Raw genomic sequence first — 26,460 nt, forward strand, 5'->3', positions numbered from 1 at the left:
TGAATCCACTTCCCCATATCTCACTGTTGGGTTTGTGGTATAACATAGTAGTGATGTGAAAAGGGGAACTTTATACAATCCACCCTTGAAGATTTCACACTTTTTTCAAATTTATTTATCAATTTAACTTTTTCCTTTTCATCTAATTGTGAATCCTAATGGTGGACTTTCCAGAGCAAACAAACAACAACAATAACAACAATGAAACAAACACATCTGCCTCTGTTGTAAAGCAAGAGTCGCAGGAGGACGACTTCAAACCAGCACAGAAAAAGTTCCGAACACCAGCTCAGGTAAGATAGAACACATACTTTGCACAACTCTAGTTGATTGTGTATTCAAAGTGATGGCTATGAACTCCAAGTATTGATGTTGGAATTTCAAAATTATTCAGAGTGCCAAATGAGTTGCCTATTTTAGGAATGCACCCCAGGAACAGATATTTGAACTCTCAAATTTTTCTAATACTTTTCTAGTCTATTGCTCATGGAGGCTTATTTTGAGGCTCATAAGTAAATAACGTTTTCACTTGTTTATGTTCGCGAAAACCAAAATTGTAACGTGAGTTAACACAAGGATGGCAGCAATGTTAAATTTCAGGTATTGGGAAATATCGGGTACTTTGTTTCTGTATTCCCGAATTCTACAAGGTGACCCTTGATTTTATTCTTTATCTCAAAAAGCAATTCGTTTAAAGTCCTCTTAAGGTATTATGCACCTGTAAAGTGAAAGACTTAAACTTTTGCTCAAACTTTCCTGAATGAAACTTTCAACCAATCTCTTGCAAAATCAACAATAATAATTGGGGGTCACTGTGAAAAGTTTGGAAGTAGTGAAACAAATTACCCAACATTTTGCGATATTTGAAATTCATAATGACCGCCATTCCTGTGTTAACTCTATGGAGGAAAAATAAAAGTTTGGATTTTCAAAAAGTAAGCCAGTGAAAGTCTTTCTTTCTCCAAGAGCTTTAAAATGACCCCAACAAGTGGTAGATCAGAAAAGAATTGTAGAAATTTGAGTCTGATTCTCCGTCCCCGAGGCGCGCTCTACCTTTCAGAAAGTTTGAGTAAAAGTTCTAGTCTTTCAATTTCAAGGCATGTACTACCTTAATAACGTTACAGTACATGTGCCTGTGTAGACCTGTTTTAATACAGTGAACTCACTCTTTAGACTACAAGGTCACACTATGTGACACAATGTCCTAAAAGGGTTACATACCGGTACCTATTTATTGATTGTGAAGGTCCTATGTAAGAGAACAAGGTTGTCAATTTTGTGATGAAGGTTGGTTTCTGTATTCTTTTGATGTTTCTTCTACTGACTAAAAAATTCTGTTGTCAAACCAAGGATTTTTGAAAATCAGAACTAGACTTTAGAAAACATTCGGCAGATATGACTTTTGTGAGAATGCTATGGTTTGTTGATTTCAAATGTTTGACAAGATTCCTCTAGCCTGCTAGTTTTTATTTCTCTCTGTCGCTTTCTTTGTCTGTCTGTCTTTTGGTTTTTCTGTTCTGTTATATAGAGATTTTAGATGGCCAGTAACTTCAGTAATAACATGTATTTCTTGTTGACTTCAGAAATATGGTCTCATTGCTTTCTTTATTTGTGCAGACTTAGAGTAGCGATAAATATATATTTTGTAGACCACTTTTGCATCATGTTGATCAGTGTAAATGTCTTCTCAAAGAATGCAAAAAATTGACAAATTGTACATCTTTACTAATAGATTTCACTGTCTTTATCTATGTAGAGAGCAGGTAAAAAGAAATCTCAGAAAGGTGTGGTGTATGAGGATGATCCTGAAGACCTTGAAAGTTGCACTTCCACTCCTCCACAGTGGCAAATGCAGCTGAAAAATCCCTCAGGTAAAAAACTGTATATGCAGTGTTTCCTTCCAATCTCTAGAGTGTGCATTGTGCGAATCCTCACCTACAATGTTCCATCTTACAATGAACACAAACATGCAACATGCACCCCCCCTCCCCCGTGAAGAGAGTATTGATAGCGTATTTGGCGCTATGATTGCTGCCTATGATGTAATATCAAATAGTAGATTTAACCCACTATCTGCCCAGGCAGAGTAAAGTGATAATAGCTTCCAATCTGCAAAAAGATGTGCTGGAGATGAAAGACTTTCAATTGGAGTTTGCTTCCAGATTACAAAACTGTGTTTGAAGTTGTATGAATGAAGTGTGAATGATTTGTGTAGGATTCTAATATATTCAACATTTAAACTAGAAGGAAAAGAGTAGGAAACTTGGGAGTGAGTTTAATTAGATATTTGATCAATCCTATAATCTTAACTTTCTTAATACCGGTACCTTGACAAATCTTAATTTGTATTACTTTGCATCGTTTATTATAATTCCCCCTTAATCAGATTGACGACCCCTGCCAATCTTCAAGCAAAGAGGGAAATTCTTCCTTGAGAGAGAAACGTGGAGAAAACACTGTGTATGTTCTGTTTTTTTGATGACAGAGTATCATACACAGTCGCCTGTTAAATTATAAATGCTGCAATCTTTGGTCTATAACAAATCCACCTGATACTATGAGATAATTTATCACATTGTGTAATGTTTAATATCATCAGTGGTGTTTCAAATTTGCCAAGGAACTGATAATACAACAGAACAGCATGTTGTGCCTCACATGTTTAAAATGTCCAGCAATTTATTGTATAGAGGTACAATTTCTGATATCAAATAAAAATCATCAAACATTCTAGTGCTTTGAATAAGTTCTTCAGGTCCTAGCCTAAAGGAGGTGAGAACGGGTCATAATGTGATAAACTATGAAACAGTTGCAAAAGTATAAGATATATAATCTTTCAAAAGAATGATTACCCTACACTATGTACATTTTTCTCTACTATCTCAGGGTTTGGTTTAGATTTGGTATCACAGGGTGTAACAAACGCAGAGGTGTGTTCTCCATGTACATGCAACTGTGGACAGACTCTGAGTGGCTCTCCTCAGATGGAAAACAAACCCAAGAAAATCAAGTAAGTTAGTCTTTTCTGATGCTGTTACTGTTTCCAGTGTACCAGTAGTAAGGGTTTAAGTCACAGTCTTTGATTTCATCAGTCATACGCACTGCAGACTCCATACCTTTTGTGAGTTTCAGAAGTCATTATAACTTAAAGTGCTCAAACAGGATAAAGAGGAAAGGTTGAATGTTAGATTTTCAGCTGAGTGCAAACTTTCTTGTAACTGTGACTTGAAAATAATGAAGTTTGTAACTATGCTAATGGGGCTGATGATTGACAAGCTATAATCCATATTACATTTAGCCAATCATTGTGAAGTATTGAGTTAATATTTTACCATGACAGACCAATAGAAATGTTCATCAGTGTTCCTTGTATCACAAAAGTCAAATGTAAATTGCATAACATACAATGCGGACATGCTTTTTTGTCAAAATGTCTTCTGAATGCTAACAAGTAGTTATCTTGTTTAACCTGAAAAGAAAAACATTTTGTTGATACCAGTTGGTAAAGACACTGCAATGTGGGAATTTGTTGACAGAGTTTCACAATTCACCAAAAGTGTGAACAGCCAAGTACTTTGTATAAATCATCACAAATACCAATACTACATGCCTCACCAAGATGTAGTCTAAGACCTGGATCCTAACAAAGGCAAGGCATTGTCATATGCATTATCTGGCCCGTAGTATAGATTTCCCTGTGGTCATCTCTCCTGTCAACTTAAGTACTCATCATCTGTGAATACAGAACTGGTTTCTCACAAAATGCCAATTTACCTGTGAATGAAAATTACATATACACTGAGCATTGGTGTACCTCATCACACTTGGTTTAAACAGGTCACCACTACAAAGAACCGTTAATACTGTGAATAATCTTGATGTTTTATTTTAGTTAAATTTTTGCTGATTTTATCCTACGATCAAAATTTGAATAATTTTCTCCGGTTTCTCCAGAGTTCCAAGGATATTCTTTGGTACCAGGACTCACAAACAGATTGCACAGATAGTCAGGGAGTTACGAAGGACAGCATACAGGGATGTTAGGTAAGATTTTGGGTTCAGCAACATGTAAGTTGAACATTTTTCCCTTTGAGCGCCAAAGTCAATTTTTGTTACCTTCATAAAATGTACCCCAGTCAAATTTTTTCAGAATTTTGCCAAAATTTTGACAAGAAATTGTAGCCGATGAAATGTGATGTCTGTTTGGTCCAAAATTATAAAAAAAATTACAGAAAATTCATAAAAATTGGAAAAATGTTGCACTTAAATTTGAGAGGGAAAAATTACAGCACTCAAAGGTTTAAAAGCAATGAATTCAGTTGCTTCTGGTCTTTGTGTGTTGCCAAGTCTTTTGTTTGCAAGGTACAGAGTGGTCAAGATGTTTACATAGAAACACAAGTAATATGCTATGAAAACTTTTAAGCTGGTACGTACCTCTAAATTGAAAGACTTAAATTGTCACTTAAGCTTTCCTCCATGAAACTTTCAACCATTCTTTTAACAAAGCAAGCAAGAATAAAAATCAGGGGTCACTATGCAAATTTTGAGATTGGAGAAATGAATTACCTAACATTTACCAATATTTGAAATTCAAAATTGCTGCCATCCCTGTGTTAACTGTATCGTGAAAGATTAATTTTTCAATTTTCAAAAAAACTAAGACAGTAAAAATTTCACTAACTGGAAGAACTGCAAAATGAGCCCCCACAAGTGGTAGATCAGAAAAGATTCATAATATTTGAGTCTCTGAATATCTGTCCCATAGGTGCATTCTACAATAAATGAGAATCCAAAGATACTTTTTGTGTATACATTGTAATCTGCAGCTGCTGAATAATCTATTGCCCTCAATTAAATAGAAAGAGATGAAGACAGGAGAATAGATTTTCATAGAACTATATATTCACGATGAATCAAATAAATCAGTCAACTCCGGGTATATAATCCATCTTTGTACAGGTTGTAACAACTTCCGTTTAATACCTTTAAACAAGTGTATCATAGAATTATAACTCATGACCCCTTCTTTACGTTATATTTCAGAATGGTGATACTGGCAAGCAGAGCTCACTACTGTGTACATCCACACGTGTCCAAGTCATCCAATAAGAATGAAGGATGCAAACAACTGCTGGAGCAGAAAAATGTAAGAATTCCTCTGATTGGCTCAGGCAGCTCACAACACCGACAATATGCATGCAAAGATGAAGACTAGATCTGTTGTTCAAGAGCCAATGTGTTGTTTATGAAAATTTCATAAAAACATATTTCTATACTGGTGGTCAACAGACATAGGTAGATATATGCAAAAGAAGATTTTTTCACTCGGGAAATCTTTTTTCTTGTTTCAGGGTGACAATTGTTCCTACTTCCACCATGTACACAAAATCAAGACACAGACTCATCTGAGACTGAGAGAAGGTTTTGATACAGCCTGGGATGTTGAAGATCTTGTTACTCTAGGCAAAAGAATCAGGGTAAGTGTATATAACATACAAAGGGTGAAAGGTCTAAAGTCAAGAGGTCAAGGGTCAAAGGAATGAGAAGCAGGTGAAGAAGAAACAGAAAACTGATGAGGGGTCAAGGTCAAGAAATGGAAATGTAAAAGTGTTACACTTTTACTCAGTGACTTTGAGTATGTTATACAAATATTTTGTAACAGCACTAGAATCCATGTGAAGAATGATACAGTCGGGCATTCCACAAGCAGCACAAGACTTTGTAGTGTGATGAAAAAAGATGCATTTTGCTGTCCCAGAGTTTGACAGAACCAGTGTTGTTTTTAGCCACATAATGGGTGTCAGGAAAGTGCAGTGAAATAGCTGTGCCAGGAAAGAGAGATTGAATTGTCATCTTTGTGTCCTATTTGTGTGTGCAATAGAACCATTACAGTATTGCTTTATACTATAAACAGCATTGAAATGTGAAGTGTTAAACTGTTATACTCCATATTACAGGCATGTCCATACTTTGCTGTAAGAAGTCTGATGGAAGAGGCTGATATCATTTTCTGTCCGTACAACTACCTCATTGATCCTAAGATCAGAAGTGCTGTAAGTAACTTGCACTGTGTTTTCCTCTTGAACTACAAAACTTTAGTTTTCATTTGAGTTTACCTCATTTCAGTTATGCATTTTGAATATTTCTTCTGCCATGCCTTCTGAACCCTTTGTTGAACAATCAAGTTTACATCTGGCTTTGTTGATATCAAAGCGTAGAGTGTGTGCCTTCCAGTTTCCTTGATAGTAAACAGTTATGAGGAAATAATGGCACTTGCATTTCCTCATCAAGAAGTTAGTACTTACAGTATTCAGGTCAACAACATACTTACCAGTGTGTCCACTGAGTTTTAAGCTTTCAGAACTCTTGCAGTAAATCAAGTGACTTAACTTTCTGTGACTCAGCCCTATAATGTATAAAATTTTCTTTAGTCCGGAGACAACACTCCTAGTCGTTACATGTAAAACTGACACAGAAGACATACATGACACTTACATATCTACATCCACCAACCAACCTACAGAGTCACAAACCTACCATATCTTACAAAATATTCAGATCTATTCATTCATATTGATCCAATCTATTGTACAGCAATATTATTTTCCAATTCAGTAATTCAATTCCATTCGCCATTGTCTTTTGATCAGAGTCTCCATACTTTTTACCATTTGTGATAAATTGTTTATTTTCATACTCTAATGCAAGTTGTTGCCATGTTGGTGATATATTTTTAAATGTCAGGCACTCAGCAAGTTCAGACTGAAATTTTTCACTATCAGCCAGATATTAGAAAATGTCAAAGAAATCCTTATCAGGCTGGCATTGTACCTCTCTATCACCAATGCTGACAATGGTGTGGCTATACACTCACTACACTCCTAATCATTGTATGTTGGCAGATGGAAATTGTCTTGAAGGATCAAGTAGTGGTCCTTGATGAAGCACATAACATTGAAGATTCCTCTCGTGATGCTGCCAGTTTTAGAGTCACTCAGGAAGAGCTGGAAGACGCCATGGATGAGCTGGATAAATTGAGTAGGCTTGGAATTTATGTCTTTCTGTAGGATGTACTGTATGCTTCTCTGATGATCCAGTGACTGTATATGTCAAGAAGCTGTTGTCTGAACAGAAAATACACGATTATTTTACTAGTCATCAAAGATTGTTGAAGAGTGCATGATGAATTGCTTTAAAGAACTGAACACAACCAAGACCTGCCCCTACTTTTTAAATCAAAGCTTTATTTCAAAATTTTTTATCATTCATCTAAAACCTGTGAATTTACTGACATTTGGAATACACAAATTCTGGTCACATTCAGAGTTGAAAAGTAGCACTAATTAGAAAAGCTAAATTCACTCTTTGCAAAATATGATAAATTCATCTTTTGCTTCAGATATTTGGTTGCCAGGCAGAGTTGAAAGGTAGCTTGTATTACTGCAATGATATGTTTAAGGTAATTGGTCAACAAAACCATGTCTGCATATACATTAAAAAGAGTCTGTTCTGGTGGTGCTTTAATGCTATGGCATCTCTGATATTTTCATGAGATAAATTTTTTTGTTGCACATGGATAGTGTGAAAACATGCAGATTGGTTTTCTGATAGATTTTCTCTGCTCTCAATCATGTAACATGCAATGAAACCTCCATTCCAATTCACAGTAACCGAAATAAGATTTTTCCACCTAAGTGAATCATAAAAGTCTAAGCTGGTTGACCATATTTTCAATATGGCCGATTTCTACAAGTAAAATGCATAAGACTACTGAAGCCCAAATAAAATTTTAGGTTACACAGAAATTTCACACCAGAACTGCCTGAAAACTTGAAAAAATGCATTAGTTTAGCTAGTATTACGAACAAACAGAACTTCTTGCCATGGCAACAATAATGTTTTGTGTTTAAAGTATTTATCAGACCACTATCTCAAACTCTTGCTGTAGTGAGAAGTTGACTTTTTACCCAGAATACATTGCAATATCACATAGTTTGCCCCCTAAGCACAAGGTAAAAGCCATTTGAGGTTGCGACAATAGCATGGCGGTTTATTTTGTAGGCAACTTGATGTTTTACCATTACTAGGCAGTGTTATCCGTATCAATAAAACCAGCACTTTGCTATACTGGCAATTTGATACTCAAATGTTAATGTAACTGGTCAACACCATCTGTTAATATATTTCAGAGAATTCACTTTGTTTTTGTTTATCAATATTTTTTGTGATGTATATCATGTTTTGACAGTTGCCATGAAGGTGAAGGCTGAAGACATGCTGGCAATGAGAGAAATGGTTAGTAAAGACCTTATTAGAGCTATATCTTTTGTACTTAAGCCATTTCTGTTTATTTCCCTTGAACTGCTGTACCTTGAATTACCAGTTGCTGTGTCACGCTTTCACCCCTAGTTGCCTGTAACTTGGTACGGCTCTGTCACCAGCAACAATGGGATCACACTCCAGGGTAATCTGAAAGATTAAACGAAATGAAAGTGTTAATCGTCCCGTCTATTCATTTGATCGCAGCAGGATGTCAACTTGAATGTCCTGGGTTGGCTCTTTTCGTAAGTCTAATGCAAAGAGACAGAAAACGTTTATTAGGAAGATCGGATTTTAGTTTCGTCATATTAGTAATCTCACTTTTCTTATAGAGCTCTTCATTATAGATATAGACGTACCCTTAGGGCAGTTTTCGAATGTAATAAACCTTTTATTGTGAAAAGTTGTATCCTCTGTCTCACAGGAAAAACTTGTCGGACTAACGTAAATAATTTATCTCACTCCGAGAGATATTTTACAGAAAAGATTTTACAGCAATATGACTACACCATTTAAGTCTCATATCTTATAGTAAGTACTCCCTTGCGTGCAAGAAATTGACATGACGGTATGGCTTGGCTAGGAAATCTAAGTAATCATAAGAACTTGAACCCCCAACTGACGGTACCATTGCATAGCGAAGTGAGACTGGGGACAAAACTTGAGAGTATCAAGCTGTTGATGTATTTCATTTTTATTCCCCTCCGTTGGAAGATATCCTACAAAGTGTACAATGGAAGTCGCAAACGCAGTGTGTGCAATTCTGCACAGAAACTGTGTTTTCTCAAAGATTTAACGAGAGCACAAGAGTGAATCCCATCATGATGTTGAACTCCAGCTGCCAGTATTCAAAATAGAACTGTAGTCCCGGAGTTACAATGTCTTTTTCAGTGGTCAGAAGTTTTTATTGCACATAATGTGACAAAGCTGCCTGTGCTAGAGAAGACAAACCACAAACAAGAGTAATAAATAAACAAACAAGCAGATGCATCAATCAGAGACCCTGGATGCTGTTTCAAGTGAACTGTCTGATCCATGCTGTTTTATGAAAACATGATACAACAGATGCAATGCATGTATATCTATTCACTACCTAGTCCCATTTACTGTTCCACTTGTTGCCATATTTTAGAGAAGTTGATATTTACTGGGAATCTGTGGGAATATTGTTTTGCACTCTCATGGAAACTGCATTTAACCATTTCACCGCTGTGCCTCTGCCAACACTTGATTTAGGAGTGTTTTAGGGGACAGGACATAACAAAGGTAAAACTGGATGAAAAGCAAATCACTAGAACCTTGGATTGTCAAGTGCCAATAACTAGCAGTATTTTGAGTGCTTGGGAATGAAAAGTATCAATAGCCATGTTTGAACGTGACTTACTCCCTTCAACTGACCAATGAAAAGCAGTTTTTCACACTTTTCTCTGTCTGTTCCCGTCAACGGATCCATCTGTACTGTGAAATAAAATGGGTGTTGAATCAAAAAAGGGTTTTTGCTAAAGGGAGGGGGATCATGGGAACTACGCTCAAGGGTCACATGAATCCATACAACCAATATAAACTCTGTATCCAAAGTATGTTGACAAATAATCAATGTTAAAACTTATTTGTCATAATGTACATCTTACAATATAAATGTTTCAGCTATGTTGACATGCATCTATATATCGAAAATGAAATACATTGTTCGTAAACAAGAAAGTCACACAGGTGCAGCTCTGATGACCCCCCTCCCTTAAAGGCTGGTACCCTTTCACCACCATGGTTTGTCCCAAATCCATTGTTTTCTGTGGTAAAGTTGGACCTGTATACAGGGAACTGGGGGTGAAAGGGTTAAAGGCCGATACCCTGGTAAATTTTTCAAGGGTTCAACAGTCATGTCTATACCAGGGTTCCCCTCCCTCAGAATATCAATACCATTACATGATGACAGAATTGGTACTGGGGCTCCCACACCACGTACATGTACCCATCTTTCCAAACCTCGGCAATAAACACTGCAAAGTGATGTCATTATGTGATTAAAAAACTACAGATCTTTGACAGCCTTGTGTGTTCCTTTCACAGTGTGTTGGTTTCGTACGGTGGATACACAGCATGTCTGGTACACTGCGTCACACAGAATTTGAGAAATCACAGAGGGTGTGGTCCGGTGTTGATTTCATTGCAGTCTTGGATTCCATGGCCATTACACCATTGACAATACCAATGTTGAGGGTGAGTTCAACCTTCTCTCCCCCTGTCTCATATGCATGTGTGTGTTCATTGGTATATTTCACTCAAGTTTTTTCTGCATTGTTCCAAAATTAACATTTAAACAAACAAGTTCTTGAAACGGCAGACTACAGTTATCAACGTAATCATGTCTAGGAGACAATTTACTCTTTGTCTCGAATAGAAATTTCTATCTCACAATGAAAAATCATCATGTTGCCAAATATGACGTCACTTAGAGGTATTTTTGTTCAGACTAGACAGTTTTGATTTTAAAACTCAGTACCGGCCTGTTATATTCACTAAGTTCTTGTGCTGAAATCCCACTCACTAATTTCAAATAAGAAGTTTTGATCCTGAATTCTTATCATACGGCCCAAAATGCCAGGATGTAAGGTTATCCAGAGGTCATCGAACTGGCCATTTCTTTTGGCTCCACCAGTCAAACTTTGTCTCCCCGCTTCCCTCTCTCTGCCTGACAGTGGGAAATTTAACCATCTCAAACTCACTGTGCCTAGATTAGATGTAACCAAGACACTAAAAGGTCAAATCAAGAACATAGGCCATCAAATTTAGACAAATTTATGATCATCCACAAAAAACCAGTGTGTTTCCTTTGTTATCATGTTAAGGTTGAACTTTTGCACTTAGTTGCTGGCTGTGATCAGCTTTCATTTGCATTGCAAGCATTGTAACACACGTTGTGATACCATTTAGACTTTCCATGTGTTTTCCATCACCTTTTCCTTCTTTTTTGTTAGAATAATGCATGCTCCACGCTTTTGTTCTTATACCCCCCGAAGCACAGTTTTAAGTGCTGTCACTGAACATATGTATAGGGATATGCATAGCTATTGTTTGAACTGAATTCATCAGCAGATTTTGTAACATGTTTTTTATGACATGCAGTATGGGTCCACCACTTAATTGTGCCAGTTTCACCTTCTGTAGCTGTACAATGACAAAAAAAACACTTAATGTGCTTGAAACCACAAAACATTAAAATTACAACCGCCGTGCTTTTGTTATTATGAAAGTGATATTAATATATCTTTTAGTGTAAATGATTCCTGGAGGTTAAAATGTGGTGTCACTTGTACGTTTGCATGAAAAGAGTGTAGATAACATCCCAGTGCACAGTGTGTTTTTATGGGACCTGCATTATCTCAGTATCGTTGAGCAGACTCTGATCTCTCTATGGTTGTGCAGAAGTTCATGATGCCCACTGATTACATATTTTCTTTATTTCTGCACAGTGTTGACTTTTATGATAACAACATCATGTGTGTAATCTCTCCGTGGACGTCTTTTGTGATGTATTTAACCTGAAAGTTGTTAGGGCTGGAGTGAATGCCTTTCACTTGCAATTCTAAGTTATTGTGCACTTTCCGCGATTTCCGTTACCATGACTGATGATACAAAATAATTCAAATAATGATGCAATCTGTAAGTCTGAATTTGAGGAAGCTAGCTATTAGAGATTGCAAAATTTTGAAACGATAGAATCTCTCAATCTGCGCATTTTGGAGGAGTGAAAATGACGAAAACAATAAACTGCCAAATTTCAGTATTTTCAGATGTTGCATCATGATTTTAAGACTCAGTGCTGTATTGAAATGAGTGTAGCGCCCTCATCTGTACTCATTTGGCTACACAAACCAGAGACAGTACTAGTCTTTGATTGGAAGAAGGGGTGGTACTCCAGCTACTCAATGCCATGCTTGCTTAATTTATGGTGAAATCACCTCAGATCAAGACCAAGTGAAGACATCTTTTAACTCCATATATGGTCATTCCTTCTCTTGACTGGTAATTCAACTTGTTCAGCATCTATTGATTTGTTAAATCTTTATTTGTGCCAAAATCGTGGTCATCATCAGTAATTCATTTGAAAGGCATCCTGGTTTAATTGTTTACTGATCATTTACTCCACAGCAAATGACAATGTAAAGTTAGTCGGCAAAATCCACGTCTCTTTTCCAAACCATGTACGTGCTTTTGTTAGTTTCACAGTATGATAAGCATAGATGTAATGGCGCCATCTTGTGTTGAAAAACTGTACAGTGGCTGTCACAGATGTGTCCCTCACACAGCTCATGGGTATATACCATGTACAATTGCAACTGTTTGCCAGTAAATCCTCCATTGGCAAATGTGGTGTGTTTTATTTGATTTTATTGTGTGGTAACATCTGCAGCCACTATCAAAATACACTTTCCAGATAGTATAGTTATATTGCCTGTAATAATCTCATTTGAAATAACTAGGAATTATTTTTTAGCTGCGGCCATTAATTCTCAGTGTTGTCATACGTATTCAAATTACTCCCCTAAGTTTATTTATCACATTTTCCAAACAAAGACAATCTGCTTTCATTAATGCCTAGCTGGCCTTTGCAACTCTGGCAGTCGTCAATGCTCAATTAAACAATTTGTGACAAATATTACTGAAATATACGATTCACTTTGAAAAATGTGAACAATTAGTGAAAGGAGAGCTCTCTTAAAAGTTTTCATGAAAATTTGCCGTGCGAAAGCTATTTGTTACAAATTGTTGACATGCGAAAGGTGGTATATTAATGTTTGCATTAATATATTTACAATTGTTGTTAATAGAATTATTTCTGTAAAAAGATTATTTCAAATATACTTTGTAAAATTTATGATGAAGCCATATTTCATTATTTTATGGTAAACCCCACAGTGTTAATAATATTTCACAGATTTTATGAAGATTAAAAAGTAGATATTAAAAAAAATCAGAAGATAATAATAAAATATTATCATTATTTGTGTAATGTTAAATACATATAGTAATAATGTGAATAAAACTAAGCTTTTTCTCTCTATCCATCGGAAACTCTACACGGAATGTATTTTATTTGAGACTTAAAAAATAATCTTGTTATACAGCTTCATTTCTATCTGATGGTGTTGGTTTCTAAATCCACAAACGGTGATAAAACTGTGTTCAGTTCAGTTTAATATTTGAGATCGCCATGGGTGAATATTGACTCACTGTACATTTCATATGGTTTAGCGCTGCAAAGCTGGCGCATTTTTTGAAAACAAATTTTGTGCAGAACGATTACTTATCTTTAAGAGAAAAAATTGATTGAGGACTTTTAACAGTGCAGATTTATTTGTTATGAAAAATGTGTCAAATGCTATGCATGTATTTTAAGATTGTTCATTTGGTATCACGTAACCAGAGAAAGAGATGTTATAGCTCTTGTGTGTGTGTGTGTGTGTGTGTGTGTGTGTGTGTGTGTGTGTGTGTGTGTGTTCGCGTGTGTGTTTTTTGCATATTCATATTTTTATGCATTGTATGTACGCGTGTATGTGTGGTTGATCTTGGGTGGAGTAGCCTTTCTGCTTGTTTCCCGATCTAAAGCAGCGGTGACTGACCCTTATGAAGTAGCCTAGCCATAGCAAGAGAAACAGGCTACCTTAGACCATTATCTTCAAGTAAATAGCCATATGGATAGTTACCACTGGTTTCATTCTTGTTGTGAAAAACGCTGTGACTCGGAGTACACGTCTCAGAACAAGGTTCACGCCGAACACCATTTAGATCGGTGCTCATGCTGCTCTACGGTTCAGTTGTTGGGATGTATAGATAGCTGTTTTATGTCTTGTCACACTCTGAATATTTCAAACAGTTGAGGATGTCTTGTTAAGTTTATCATAGTGAGAATTCCTAGTGAGAAATCAACATTTTCTTGCCAAAGTGAGCCATGATGGCATCATATTCTGTAGATTCAGCGTGTCCGGGATTGATCAAGGAGTCTCAGTATTATTGATATAGGAAAATGGAAAAGTAAAGTGCTCAAGCATGAGATGTACGCAGCCTTAGATTCTGAATTGACTTTTTTCAGAAATGATAAAATACAAAAATATTGGTGTTGCATAGCGCTGCAAAGTCGTTGTTTGTAGGCCATAGTGACCTGACATTACTTTTGCTGCTGTAACTCAGCGGTGTTTGACAAAGTCATGCATTACAAATGAACACGACATGTGGAAACCAAAAAAAGTATAGCAGTAGGAGAGATAGCTGTACTTGTAACAGAAGTTGAAGTATAATTTTATCCCATTTTAACAATTTCAAGTGTAGTGGGGACAGTGCCCTAAATCTGCGGTTTATGAGTTTCTTCTGTTGTAGTATTCGCCATGAAAAAGATACAAAGTAAATCACAGGCTACACACTTGTGCTACAATACTCCATTTTTTTTTTGTGGCTGTTAAAACAGCTTTGCTTGTTAAATAGCAGTGTACATTCCCTAATCCAATCTGTAAGCCAGTTTTTATGCTGTTGACCATGATAATAAAAGCAGTTTTATTGTTGCAGGGCATTGACAAAGCATCCTAGGGATTAAACCTGGCCACATTTGGAGTCATGTTGAGTTTTTTCATGAGTATCATAATAAAAAGATATACAGTTCCTATTGAAATATTTTTGTAGACAGTGTACAGGCTTGTTTTAATAACATATTTATTTCCATAACAGATCAACATATTCTTATAGTCTTGTAAAACACCGCCCACACCACTTTTCACTATTTTTGCCGGCAGCTGTGGCAACTTTGATGATGATGGCCTCCACAGATGAAAGCCAAATACCTGTACAAATTTCATACAAAAAGCAGGGAAAATCCATTCCATAAACTCTAATGTGTATTGTAGTGTATCTTGAAACAAAGTGAAACTTCTGTTTTCTCACATTTTCAAAGTAAATAGCTTGTGTAAAAGTAAAGATTTTGAGAAAAACTAACGTATTACATTGTTCTAATATATGTTTTCGCAGTATCAACAAGAGGCTTGATGCAGTGTTTGCAGCAGTATCTTCGACTATCCTTGATTTTGTCAGCTTAGTACATCTTTGAGAAGTGTAATTATAGCCATGTTGTAAGTGCGTAAAGCTCATTAAATATTAGCACAGAGCAATACCTATGCCAAGGTGGTAATGTGATGGAAAACAACAAGTAGTATTGATAAAGATACACAATATTTGAGCAGAACTGTACTTGTTGATAGTTCAAAGTATTTCACGGTGGTTAGAACATGAACAACAACTTTGCCAACGAACCTGTATGTACCGTGTCAAAAAAATCTGTGAATGTTTAATTCCACAAGTCGCTGAATCTATCACACAGTTCAACATTTTTACGATTTCACATCATACTAAATATACCCACCGAATCGTCCTTTTTTACATTATACTATCAATACCTGCCTCAGTGTCCTTTTTCACGGCCATTATTTCGGCAAGGTTTGTGGAACACCAAACAAAGGAGTGAAATTCGATACGCTATGTCTAGTTTCTTTTTCAGTTGTCTCCCATACCTGCCACATTGTACAGCAAACAACTCTTACTTTAGACAAATAAAATATTTCAGTCAGAAGCTTGTTGTCTATTGAGCCGCTGTCAGAGCGTTCTGAATTTTACTGTACGGGGAACTTCACTAGGTCAAAATCGATATTCCTCCTTTTTTTGTCATATTTCAAACTTTCCAGTATTACGGTCTCGTTGGCAATGTCTAAAGTAAAAATGAAAGAAGTATTGTTTGATCATTGCCACTTCAATCTAGTTTTTCTGATGTGTAATCGTCTGCCCATTGCAAGAAGTCTTGTGTGACAGGAGAGGGCTGCGGATGTTGGTTTTTATCGCGTACAGACGTTCAATGATTCAGATAGTCATATCTTGGCTTAAAACCACAACATCGAGGAGTATCATAAATAAATATCATCTCCAGGAAGACTGAACAATGTCTTTAGGCATTAATTGACCACACCAATGCTTTCCTTTCCTGTCTTTACAAATGATGAAGTCTGTATATGCAAAGATGCATAATTGGTAGTTCCCGTTCACTCCATTTCAAAACAAAATAGTTTTCACCATGTATAGAAAGAGAGATGTATTGAGTTCATCAAGTATTGTCAACAATAATTCCCAATAGCGCAAAAATAATGGTGGAGAATTGTATAAATTAATGAAAAATTATTTGTTTATGATAAAGATTTTTTACCATGAAAAAATGCCCATTTTCCTGTGTGGCCATACTGTAGGTTGATAGCTTGTCAAGTGATTTCAGTTTTCAAAAACAAATGATTACTAAAATAAAGACTTTATAAATAAATAAGTAAATTTTAGAGCCGAACTTTCTCATGTTGTAATTTTTGTAGCGAACTCCCGTGCCATACTTTGCATGCAAGGGTAAAGTAAGGTGGATATTAAGACATCAAACTGCCCAGTCATATTTGACTTCATGTCCCCAGACACCATTTTAGAGACAATGAGACCGTACTAACAAATGGTGTTGAAAGCTTTCAAATACCATCATTTCACCATGGCTAGTTTACTGGAAATTTTTCCTGACAAATAGTGAACATCAAAGTTTCAGGAACACATGTTTGTCGCTGCAAATACTGCACAATATCACAGATTTCTCTGTTATATTTCTCTCACAATATTCTTTTTCTGTCATTTGTTTTTCACACAGCATAGCTTCGGCAACATTATGGCAGACAATTTTGACCCGTCCAAACCCGATCAGCCGTCCCTGTCCTCGCACACGGCATCGCTCCTTGAGGGGCTGTTCATCATTTTAGACTACTTGTTCCGTGAAAACTTGAAATTCATGCACGACTACAGGTAAAGTCTTATTATATAAGAATATTGCAAGTCACCCAAATTTTGTTTGTTCTAAAGGGGGAAAAAGCGGCAAAAAATATTTTCTTAATTTCAAGGCAAAATACTTTTTTGAATACTTAATCTTGTCATAGGTAAACAGGAATGACACACTCATGAAATTAAATTCAAAATCAAGTTCAAATCACATGATATTATAATGAAAAGAGACGATAATCTAAAAATCTTTGATCTAAATGTAGCTCCTTGAAGCGTACTGTCATCTCCCTGTTGAGTTTTCCCTAACCATAGTTTGCCAACAAAAGTTGACACAGAAATACTAGTTAGTTTTTTTATGTCAAAAGGATCACAAGCTTTAGAGTGGATTATCCAGACATGGATATCAGTTTAAAATAATCTCTATCATACCTTAATTGTCTTTTTTCCTTCAATTAATGTCACAATTTTTGTTTGTGTGGCAGGATTGCATTAGAGAAGACCAAATCCATCCATTCATACACAGTAAGTATATAGTATCAGACTCTGTTATAGTTGTACTCTGTGCTTGTCCAACCATAGGCAGTTTCAACTATTATTGGTTTCTGAAATAATTTTAGAAAAAGATCACAAACAAACAGAAACATGTTGTGTCTTCATGTTTTTATTCCATTCCTGCTGTCTACAATTTTCAGTGAAAATAATGTAGTTTAAACAGTCAAATGGAAAATTTACCATGAACAGAAAATAGATCATTCACAAATTCTCAAAAAAGATATATTTTTCTCTTTTAAAAAAAATCATTTTTGTGTTAAAAAGGCTGCATGGAAGTGTAAGAAGATTCGTTATTATTTAATTTCCAGTTAACAATTTACCAGAAAATCTAGGTTACCCACTACAAATAACAAAGTTTACAATGAAAACATACATCAACTCAAGTGTGACTTTGCTGTTCACAGTCGACTCCAACAAATGATGTCCAACGCTCTACCATCCCAAGGGCTTTAACAGCCGCTCTCTTTACAATTTCACCCAACTAAAGCTTACCTTGAAATGTGTTTTTCTCTCTTTCACACACCTCTGTAAACAAAAACCTACTGGAAGTGAAAACAAGAGACTGGAAATTTGTGTTTTTTGATACTTGGAGGCAGTGTGCTGGAAGGGCACTCTAATAGACGGGGGAGGGCTGTTTTCGATGCTAGAGGGATAAGCTAATTTGTTGACAGTAGTAAACAGTGCCACTAGAAACGACCACCAGGGGAATAATTTTGTTTCAGGGGAAAATAAACTCATGAAGAGAATAGCAAAACCGTTTTGTACTCACCAATTACAAATATAAGTGCTTTTAAAAAGCATAGACAGACATTAGTTACAAGTGATGCGGGCCTGCCTGCCACAGCAATATTAAATTTCATGTTCATCTTCTGCCTTGGTTTTCATCGAGATTTTCATCCGCTGGGCTTGAATTTAAAACCAGTGGGAATTTTTCTCACCGCAGTATGCTGCAGTCAGCCATCAGAGGAGATCAGTGAACGGGGAAAAAATATCACGCTCATTGAACTCTTCTTTTCAGCAAAGAAGAAGTTGAAGGTACACACAAATTATTGACCAAAATGACCAGTTGGTTTTGCGGTTAATGTCCTCTGTCTCATTGGGCTCCAAACAGACCGTAAACAGGCCATATCCTCTGGAGACTGTTTAGCACTCTGCATACATCAACTCGAAAAAAAAAACGTTAAAACTAATTCGGTGACCTATCTGTAGAATAACTTGTCAGCTATTGCCACAGTAATGGATTTCAGATTGTTTCTATTGGAGCAAACGTGACCCAGTCACCCCCTTCTTGTCCCTAAATAAGCCCAACCTCAGCATGGAAGAACAATAGGGTCTCACGCAAGAAGGACTACAAAGTACCTTGGAAGTCAAAACCTTACTTCAGTTGCATGATAATATCATCTAAACTTTTCCCCTAGTTACAGTTTTTTTTTCTTTTTTTATTCTCAGAGCAATCATGGTGGTTGGTTGACTACCAGAAGAGGTGAGAGTCGAATTTTCTTTTTTTCCTTGTTCTACACACACGCACACACAGTGTCTCTCTCTCTCTCTCTCTCTCTCTCTCTCTCTCTCTCTCTCTCTCTCTCTCTCTTCTCTCTCTGTCTCTCTCTCTCTCTCTCTCTCTCTCTCTCTCTCTCTCAATTGAATATCCAAATAGTATTTTGCTAAGATTAAAAAAAATTTCCTATATGTAGGTCTTTCCTGTCACAAAGTTTGTGGATTTTTGTATGGTCTTTTCAGAAGATAGAAAGTGTAGAAGTTTGTGGAAGATCTGATTTCACTTTATTTTCAGAAATATGTGAGTGGTTTGCTAGGTGAGAGTTTTATTGGAAGTTCAGGAATATTTGTAGCTGGCATGTGGTTGGAAGGTTTCGTATTTCAAACTTCTCTCAAGCAAATCAATTTTATTTTGGGGATGGGGGAAGAAACTTATTCATAGAGTTTTTTTCTCGAATACTTGCTAAATTTATAGTCTTTGCAAAATATGTGAAATATTTGGACACGAGGGATGCATTGCCAAGACATGCATGCCAGTCGCATTCATGCTGGTATAGTTAATGAAGATAATGAAAATAAAATGAGAAAAATTAGGTGTGTTAAAATGTGGTGGATGTTTAGCCCCAGTAGTCACCTGTTTAACCAAATGTTAAACTACATTGTGTGTCAGGGTCATTTCTGGCATATAAAACAATGCAGTACTAGCAACTAGTAACAGTGGTAGAAATTACCAGTAGTGACTTGTTTAACTAAATGTTAGACTGACTGTATCAACATTTTGTATCAGGATCGTTTCCAATAATTTCAAACAAGACATTACTAGCAACTAGTGACTGTAGGAGTTGGTTACCTGTATAACCAAATGCTAGACTGGCAGTATTTACATTTTGTGTCAGGATCATTTCTGACAGTGTATTAGTTGAGAAGCTGACAGAATAAACTAATACACACGAATTAAAAGGTTAGAAGGTGTGTTTGATCCATTGATTCCACACCTATAGAACCCAAATCTTAGATCAAATGGACAATGCCAGGCTTAGGATTAAAAATACAAAAGAAAAATGTATCTATCTGTAGCAGCTGTTTTAATCCTTTCATTCCATTTTTTTGTCTGCACAAATCTCTATGTAGAATGACTTTACTTTCACAAAAAGAACAACTGTACACAGGATTGAACTGATGGTGTAGGCAGGAAAGTTGCGCAATTGCGTCGAGGGAAAGGCTATCAGAAACTATGGCAGCTCCCTTCATGAGATAATTAACCCTTCTGTAGTGCCAAAGTCGAGTTTTGGAACCTTCATAAAATCTAACGCAGTCAAATATTTTTCAAATTTTTCCCAAAATTTTGATCAAAAATTGTAGCCGATGAAAATTGATGTTCCTTTGGTCCAAAATCGTCATAAAAGTTACAGAAAAAATAAATTAAAATGGTAAGATGTTGCATTAAAAGTTTGGTTGGAATAATTACAGCACTCACAGGGTTAACGACTTTTAACATGGACGCAGGAGTCAATATGCAATATATACGGAGTCATTTTGGGATGAGGGAGGGGAGGGGTAGATTATTCCCCTTTTAAGATCTCCAGCATACTAAAAAATGCCTCAAATTCTGGTCCAATATCTCTAGATGTTTCTCGTCACTGATAATTTTTATTTTGTTTCTTTCTCTTCTGTATCAAGGAGATAAACCATGGACTTACACTGTTCATTTTTGGTGTATGAATCCTGCAGTGGTATGTATATTAGTTTTGCTCAGTTGGTTTGAAAACTCAGAAAAAAATTCTTGCAGCTGTGTGCAACCATTAAGGTGTGCCGTGTGTTGTGTGCGTATGTATTTGTGTTTTTTTCTAACCTTATTATGTTGTGTGCATACATACACTGAGTCAGCCTGTAACAAGCTGTTTGTTTTTATTCAACCGCCCTGGTGACAGATCCCAACAAAGTACCGATGGATAAGATGACTTATGGGATAAAACACCAACAAAGGAGGGTTTTTTTTCAATCTGTTTTTTTCCTTTTGTACATGACACAATAAAAAAATACATTGAAAGAACAACAACTGGGAGGATGACATGCGTTGGGCAAATTGAATGAGGCAGACATGCACAACTGGTGTTTGCTCCAAGTACTGAAAGAGTCAAAACCTGCTCATGCAGCTCAAACAGATCCCTGCAGCTCAAACATATATTGTTAGAAATAAGAAGATCACAAAACACATCAAAAAGGGAGAAAAAAAATTGACGAGATAGACTCCATTGCATGTAACTTTATTTAATAGGCTCAGGACAGCTGACATGAAGACCCTTTTTAAGAGTTTTTTTGTCACGCTGTGTGATTTGTAAAGTTGTACAGCTAAATTTAATATTGATTCAACAAATTCAGGCTGTTCAGTAGGAAAATAGTTCAGAACAAGTTTTTGTGTACACGACAAAAAATACCCAACTCAAATGTACCAGATTGCCCGTTAGGCGTAGTTCAGATGACTAAGAAGCGGTTCATGAACAATCACCGTTGGAATAAATTTTTTTAATTTTAACTTTGTTTAACGCCAAATCTATCGAAAAATTTTGCATGTGAAGGTTTCTAGCATGTACGGCGGGAACCATAAAAAATAATTAAGATCACATCGATTAATCTTGCTAAAAAGTAGAATGACTGTTTACTACTATGATATATTGAAACTAGAATATTGTGTTTATTTATGACATAAAACTCTGAGTTATACTATTTGCTGTGAATTTGAAATATCAGCACAGGTATTCCCATATGCTCCTGCCTAATAAAATGTGATTAAGAAAAACAATTCTCAAACCTTGATAGCGTAGCATAGTCGTTTGCATTGTTTATAGCCTAATGTGTAATCTGCAGACACACAGCTGTCCCACAGTAAACGGTCAAAAATTGTCACTTTACTGCGAAGTTTTAATGGATTGCAATCTGCCGAACAGGCCAGCTACAGCCACCATGATGGAGAGATTAGTACCATAAAGTGCCCTGTAATGGTTTTTAAGGGCGCACAGTAGTCAGGTATTGAAAGGTGGAGGCTTGAACTCTCAGTATTGGGCTCAACTCAACAAGCCTGTAGTAAAGTATATGGTGGTGTGCTGTAAAAGCGTTAGCCATGGTTTGATGTTAAGAAATCAAGAGAACGAGAAAAATTTATTGATTTCGCACTGAAAAAAGTATGTGCTGTATAGCCAATGGGTTAAGCACGGAATTCAAACGGACTACGGTACAAACAAAACCATGTGCACAAGCGTTGATGGAATTATGTGTATTCCTGTGCACGCATTTATCATGATCGTATACAATTTGTGTGTACCGTATACAACGTAGCGTGTTCAGCGTCAGTTTCCCTCAGAACATGGAGTTATCAGTGTCTTTCATTTATTCTGGAGTAGGCTCTTTCACCAGGTATTTTCTCGGGTGATTATTGATTGGGGATTCTGTGGAAGTTTGTGACTGGATGTCCCCTAGCTGTTTGGGCATGGGTTTCTGTAGGAGTGTGTTATGATGTGTTCTATATCTACAAAGCATGACACCACATTGTCGCTGAGCATGAGGACGGTGCACTCTCTGATGAAGGGATCAAAAAGGTTTGCTTGGCAACATGTAGAGAGTGTGCTGAGAGGGAGATAGAGAATGAGATTTTGTCTGTTTCCTGAGATACTGTACTCACAGACTGTGAGCGTGTATGTTACTATGAAATGCATACAATAACTGAGCTGTGAAAATTCTATGGTACAGGAATTTGTGTCCTCGTCTCAGGTCTACTATCACACAAACTGAACTGTTAGGAAATTGATAATTTCAAACGTGATGTCATTTTTCGTTCTGGCGCCGGATACATACATTGTCAGGTCTGTGAATTGTATGTGAATTCTTCACTGTTAAAAAAAAGGCCTTTGTGTGGACAGTGGTTGAACCTACCAGAGTTTGTTGGATAGGAGATCATGGCTTGGATTGCGGCAGTTGATGTTTTTTCAAGTACACATAGTGGTCTCAGTATGGTTAGTGAAGATCCTGAATCTAATACAAACAATTTCAAATTTATAGTTTCTGCTTGATGTTCTCTTTTCTCAAAAGAAACAGCTGAATTTCATTCTGAAATTGCCAGAATAATTTCCAGTAACATTATTTAAAACAAAACAAGATAAAACAATTTTTGTCGTGATGACAAAATGCCTATTCCTGCCTATTTTTCATGCAGATATTAAAAACAACTATGATTTTACTTTCATCATCTGGGTCTACTGCAGTATCTTTGACAAAATATATTCATGGGAGTGTTTTGAAATTATCTTTTGAAATATAGCTGGAGTTAGTCCTGCGTTTTAATGGCAGGGATGTAAGAATCCAAGTTGATGTGCACTAATCCTTGATTGATTGCTCAGTTCCATATGTAGGTTTTTGCTGCCCATACTGAGACTGGTAGTTGTAGACGGGGTCTTTATGCATCGTCAAGTGCACACGTTTTCATCAATCTATCCTAAGCCCAAAGCAAACACAACTTTGAGGACATTAAAGCAGCAAATTACATGTGCGAGGCCCTCTATGTTGGTATTCATAATAGACGCAGTTAGTGGCTTTCTCTTTGTGGATGGCTAATCACTTCCAGTTCATTTTGTTTTACTTTACGTTTTATGTTGCAGTAATTTGTCTAAAAAAAACTGTCCTGGTTTGCAGTTTCGACCCGAATCAGTTTTCACTTGTGCAGTTTCAAATCGATCATTCTACACCAAGATTAGTTGTACAAGAGTAAAAGTACATTGTCACTGAAAAATTCCTCATGGATGTGGATCAGCTAACGGCAAGCTGTGGTCGTGAGATGGTATTTGCACAAACATTTAGGATTCAATTCAGTTGATATAGAAGCGTCGCCAACATAATTTGAACAAATGTGTCCATGCTCACAGGTAGCGCTGTTACGAAGCAAAACGCTTGTCGTAATTTCAGCGTCTCACATCATGAGGTACGACAGCAGGAGCTGCCAACCGCTGCCAAAGCTTGTGTCGATTGGGCAAGGGAGTGTCTGTGCGATAAATGATACGCAGCCAGATGTAGCGTTAGGCAGTCAATAACGCCGAGTCACGCTTCAACGAAAATTCTGCAAGCAGGCAGAATTTGCAGAAAACACCTTTTGTAGCAGGGAGGGCCAAAATGTACCCGGGTCAGAGTTCAATTTTTTTCTCCGCAGTGCCATGAGGTATTAATAGCCAGTCTCCATGGAAATCACAAAATCAAACAAAAATTTGTTTGCGCTTCCAGTCAGTTGTCGGCAGACAGTTTCAACACTTGTTTGTGTCGGCATATATATATGGCTGCCGCTTGTTATCTGTACACTGGTCGCCATATCTTGTTCGGTGATCTCAACACGTCGGCTTTACAGTATTACTTCTTAATATTCCGTGAAATGGTGTGATGGTATCTCGCAACTCAAACCTCGTAATCATAAATTCAATTTTCACAATCTGTTTCTGTATCCACGCACACACTTGACAAATGTTTCAATCATTATGGGTGTTCATATCAGTGTCTGCTATCTGACCATTCCACTTGTGTGTCAAAGTCTTTTATTTTATTATATTATCCTTTGTGACTCAGACCTGTGGAAAATTTGATAAGAATGGATTGGGAGCCGGGCCGACACTTATTAATAAATTTTGTCGCCAAATTTTAATACCGTACTTGGGAGCAGACAGCACAGGAGATTGTGTGGCAGATTAACGCTTAATTGTTACAAGAGCACAAACACAATTTGATCGAGGAGTGAGGGGCTGGCCTTGTGCAACAAAGAGTCCAACAGAAGCGTTTGCAAAATCTCCAATTTTCCTAGCAGTCAAATGAAAAAGAAAAATAGATGGGGGTTGAATGTATGCAGCCCGGTGTAATTCTAGACGCTTTCAAAGTGATGAGTCTGGAGGAGTGTTGAGAGAAATCTGACAGGTATTTTTTGAAAATCAAATCTTTGCTTTCCAATGGTCTGCAGTGGAAACTGATGAGGTGGGGTTAGATTTTCCCCTGGTGTTTGCAAAACAAGGAGTAATGGTGTCAGAAAGGGAATATTATTTAAAAGGTGGCAGTTTTTTTTGTGCGGAGGTGAGCTCATGAAATTTTGCTTGAGAAGACAAAAGGTGCTGATATTGATCAGTGGAAAAAAACACGGCGGCATATCACCAACTGCATAATGAGTGCTGTTAGGTACGGTACATCTCGCAGTCATCCATGCCAAAGCATAGCTGAGCACACAGGCCGGTCTGATCTGACACCTCGGACGGCTTTTTAATCCTAGGATCATCTAACAGCTTGAGGGAGGGCACTGCAGTATTGTCGTATCAGCGATGTGTGAAATGACACAGGGTTTCCATATGGGTCTATCTATTCATAAAGAATCATGTTGACGGTTGTACTGACATGGTAAATAAGGACAGCACACTGGCATTTTTTTCCCTCCCATATCAACTGACATGTTCCTTTCAAAATTATCTCTCCCCGAAGAGACGGTGCACCAGAGATCAATCTTCGGCATGTTTCAATATCACTCTAGAGCGCTCGTACTTCGGCAAAATCTCTTAACCTTTGTGACCTTTCCATTTTCCCCCCCGCCAAATTTTTGACAGCCCGATTCCCTTCCGGTTGCTTCTGCCCCCATCATAAATCCAGCCAAGGTAAACTTTCTTTTTAGGAGACACAATCTCACGCAGACAGAGTAATTCTTCCGTGGGTCATAAAATAGACCAAATTTTGATGAAAATTTATGATTTTTGGGGAATATTTATCAAGCCCAATCTGACAGAAGAGTTCAAAAGGTTTGTCAGGCATAGCAGATGTATTGTTAGGCCGGTGCCGGTAAGTCTAGTCAGCTTATTGTGAACACCAGTATGTAAACCACACTCCTAGCCTTGGCTAGCGTATGTCTAGACGCAATAATCACCGTTCTACACTCTCAAAAACTACTTCTTTCCTCTCGCTCGCTCTAACTGTTCTCTCACTCTCACTCTCTCCTCGTCAGCCGTTTTCAGACAGACCGACTTTGACAATCTCATCTCACCGTGAATGCTGGCCATCTCCACGTTCAAGGTATTTCTCGCCGAACAAACTGTTCGTCTCCCTGGTATGGTAAAAGTAGATAAAGCTGTCAAAGGCAGATCCAGTAATTAAGTTGGCACACATTGCCCTTTTTCATGGTAATATTTCTTCACCTCTGTTTTACAAGTTTCTGGTTGTTTTTCAGAATGTTTTGAGATG

The 26,460-nt window shown here is 37.0% G+C and overlaps 1 protein-coding gene and 1 long non-coding RNA gene across 4 annotated transcripts in view; one reads left to right on the top strand and one right to left on the bottom strand.

Annotated features, from left to right (window-relative positions):
- Positions 1-26,460, top strand: part of LOC139145682 (Fanconi anemia group J protein homolog) — a 72,405-nt gene that overhangs the window by 12,784 nt on the left and 33,161 nt on the right. For both annotated transcript variants that reach the window (XM_070716981.1, XM_070716982.1), the window contains exons 6-19: positions 175-293; positions 1,757-1,871; positions 2,887-3,010; positions 3,955-4,044; positions 5,044-5,146; positions 5,352-5,477; positions 5,958-6,053; positions 6,903-7,038; positions 8,249-8,295; positions 10,390-10,539; positions 17,036-17,187; positions 17,646-17,685; positions 19,165-19,198; positions 20,893-20,945. In XM_070716981.1, coding sequence (XP_070573082.1) covers positions 175-293; positions 1,757-1,871; positions 2,887-3,010; positions 3,955-4,044; positions 5,044-5,146; positions 5,352-5,477; positions 5,958-6,053; positions 6,903-7,038; positions 8,249-8,295; positions 10,390-10,539; positions 17,036-17,187; positions 17,646-17,685; positions 19,165-19,198; positions 20,893-20,945 — 1,385 coding nt within the window. The remainder of the gene's footprint in view (positions 1-174; positions 294-1,756; positions 1,872-2,886; positions 3,011-3,954; positions 4,045-5,043; positions 5,147-5,351; positions 5,478-5,957; positions 6,054-6,902; positions 7,039-8,248; positions 8,296-10,389; positions 10,540-17,035; positions 17,188-17,645; positions 17,686-19,164; positions 19,199-20,892; positions 20,946-26,460) is intronic.
- The window catches only part of LOC139145683 (uncharacterized), a 97,123-nt gene continuing 77,628 nt past the window's right edge, over positions 6,966-26,460 (bottom strand). Inside the window, exons 1-3 of one of the 2 annotated variants that reach the window (XR_011554989.1) lie at positions 9,704-9,798; positions 8,371-8,469; positions 6,966-7,124 (exon numbers count right to left, since the gene is read on the bottom strand). This is a non-coding gene — a long non-coding RNA (uncharacterized lncRNA). Of the gene's footprint in view, positions 7,125-8,370; positions 8,470-9,703; positions 9,799-26,460 lie in introns of those variants that run through there. The other variant, XR_011554990.1, reaches the window with a different exon arrangement.

This window comes from Ptychodera flava, chromosome 12 (genome assembly GCF_041260155.1).
Source record: "Ptychodera flava strain L36383 chromosome 12, AS_Pfla_20210202, whole genome shotgun sequence".
NCBI classification, from domain to species: Eukaryota; Metazoa; Hemichordata; class Enteropneusta; family Ptychoderidae; genus Ptychodera; species Ptychodera flava.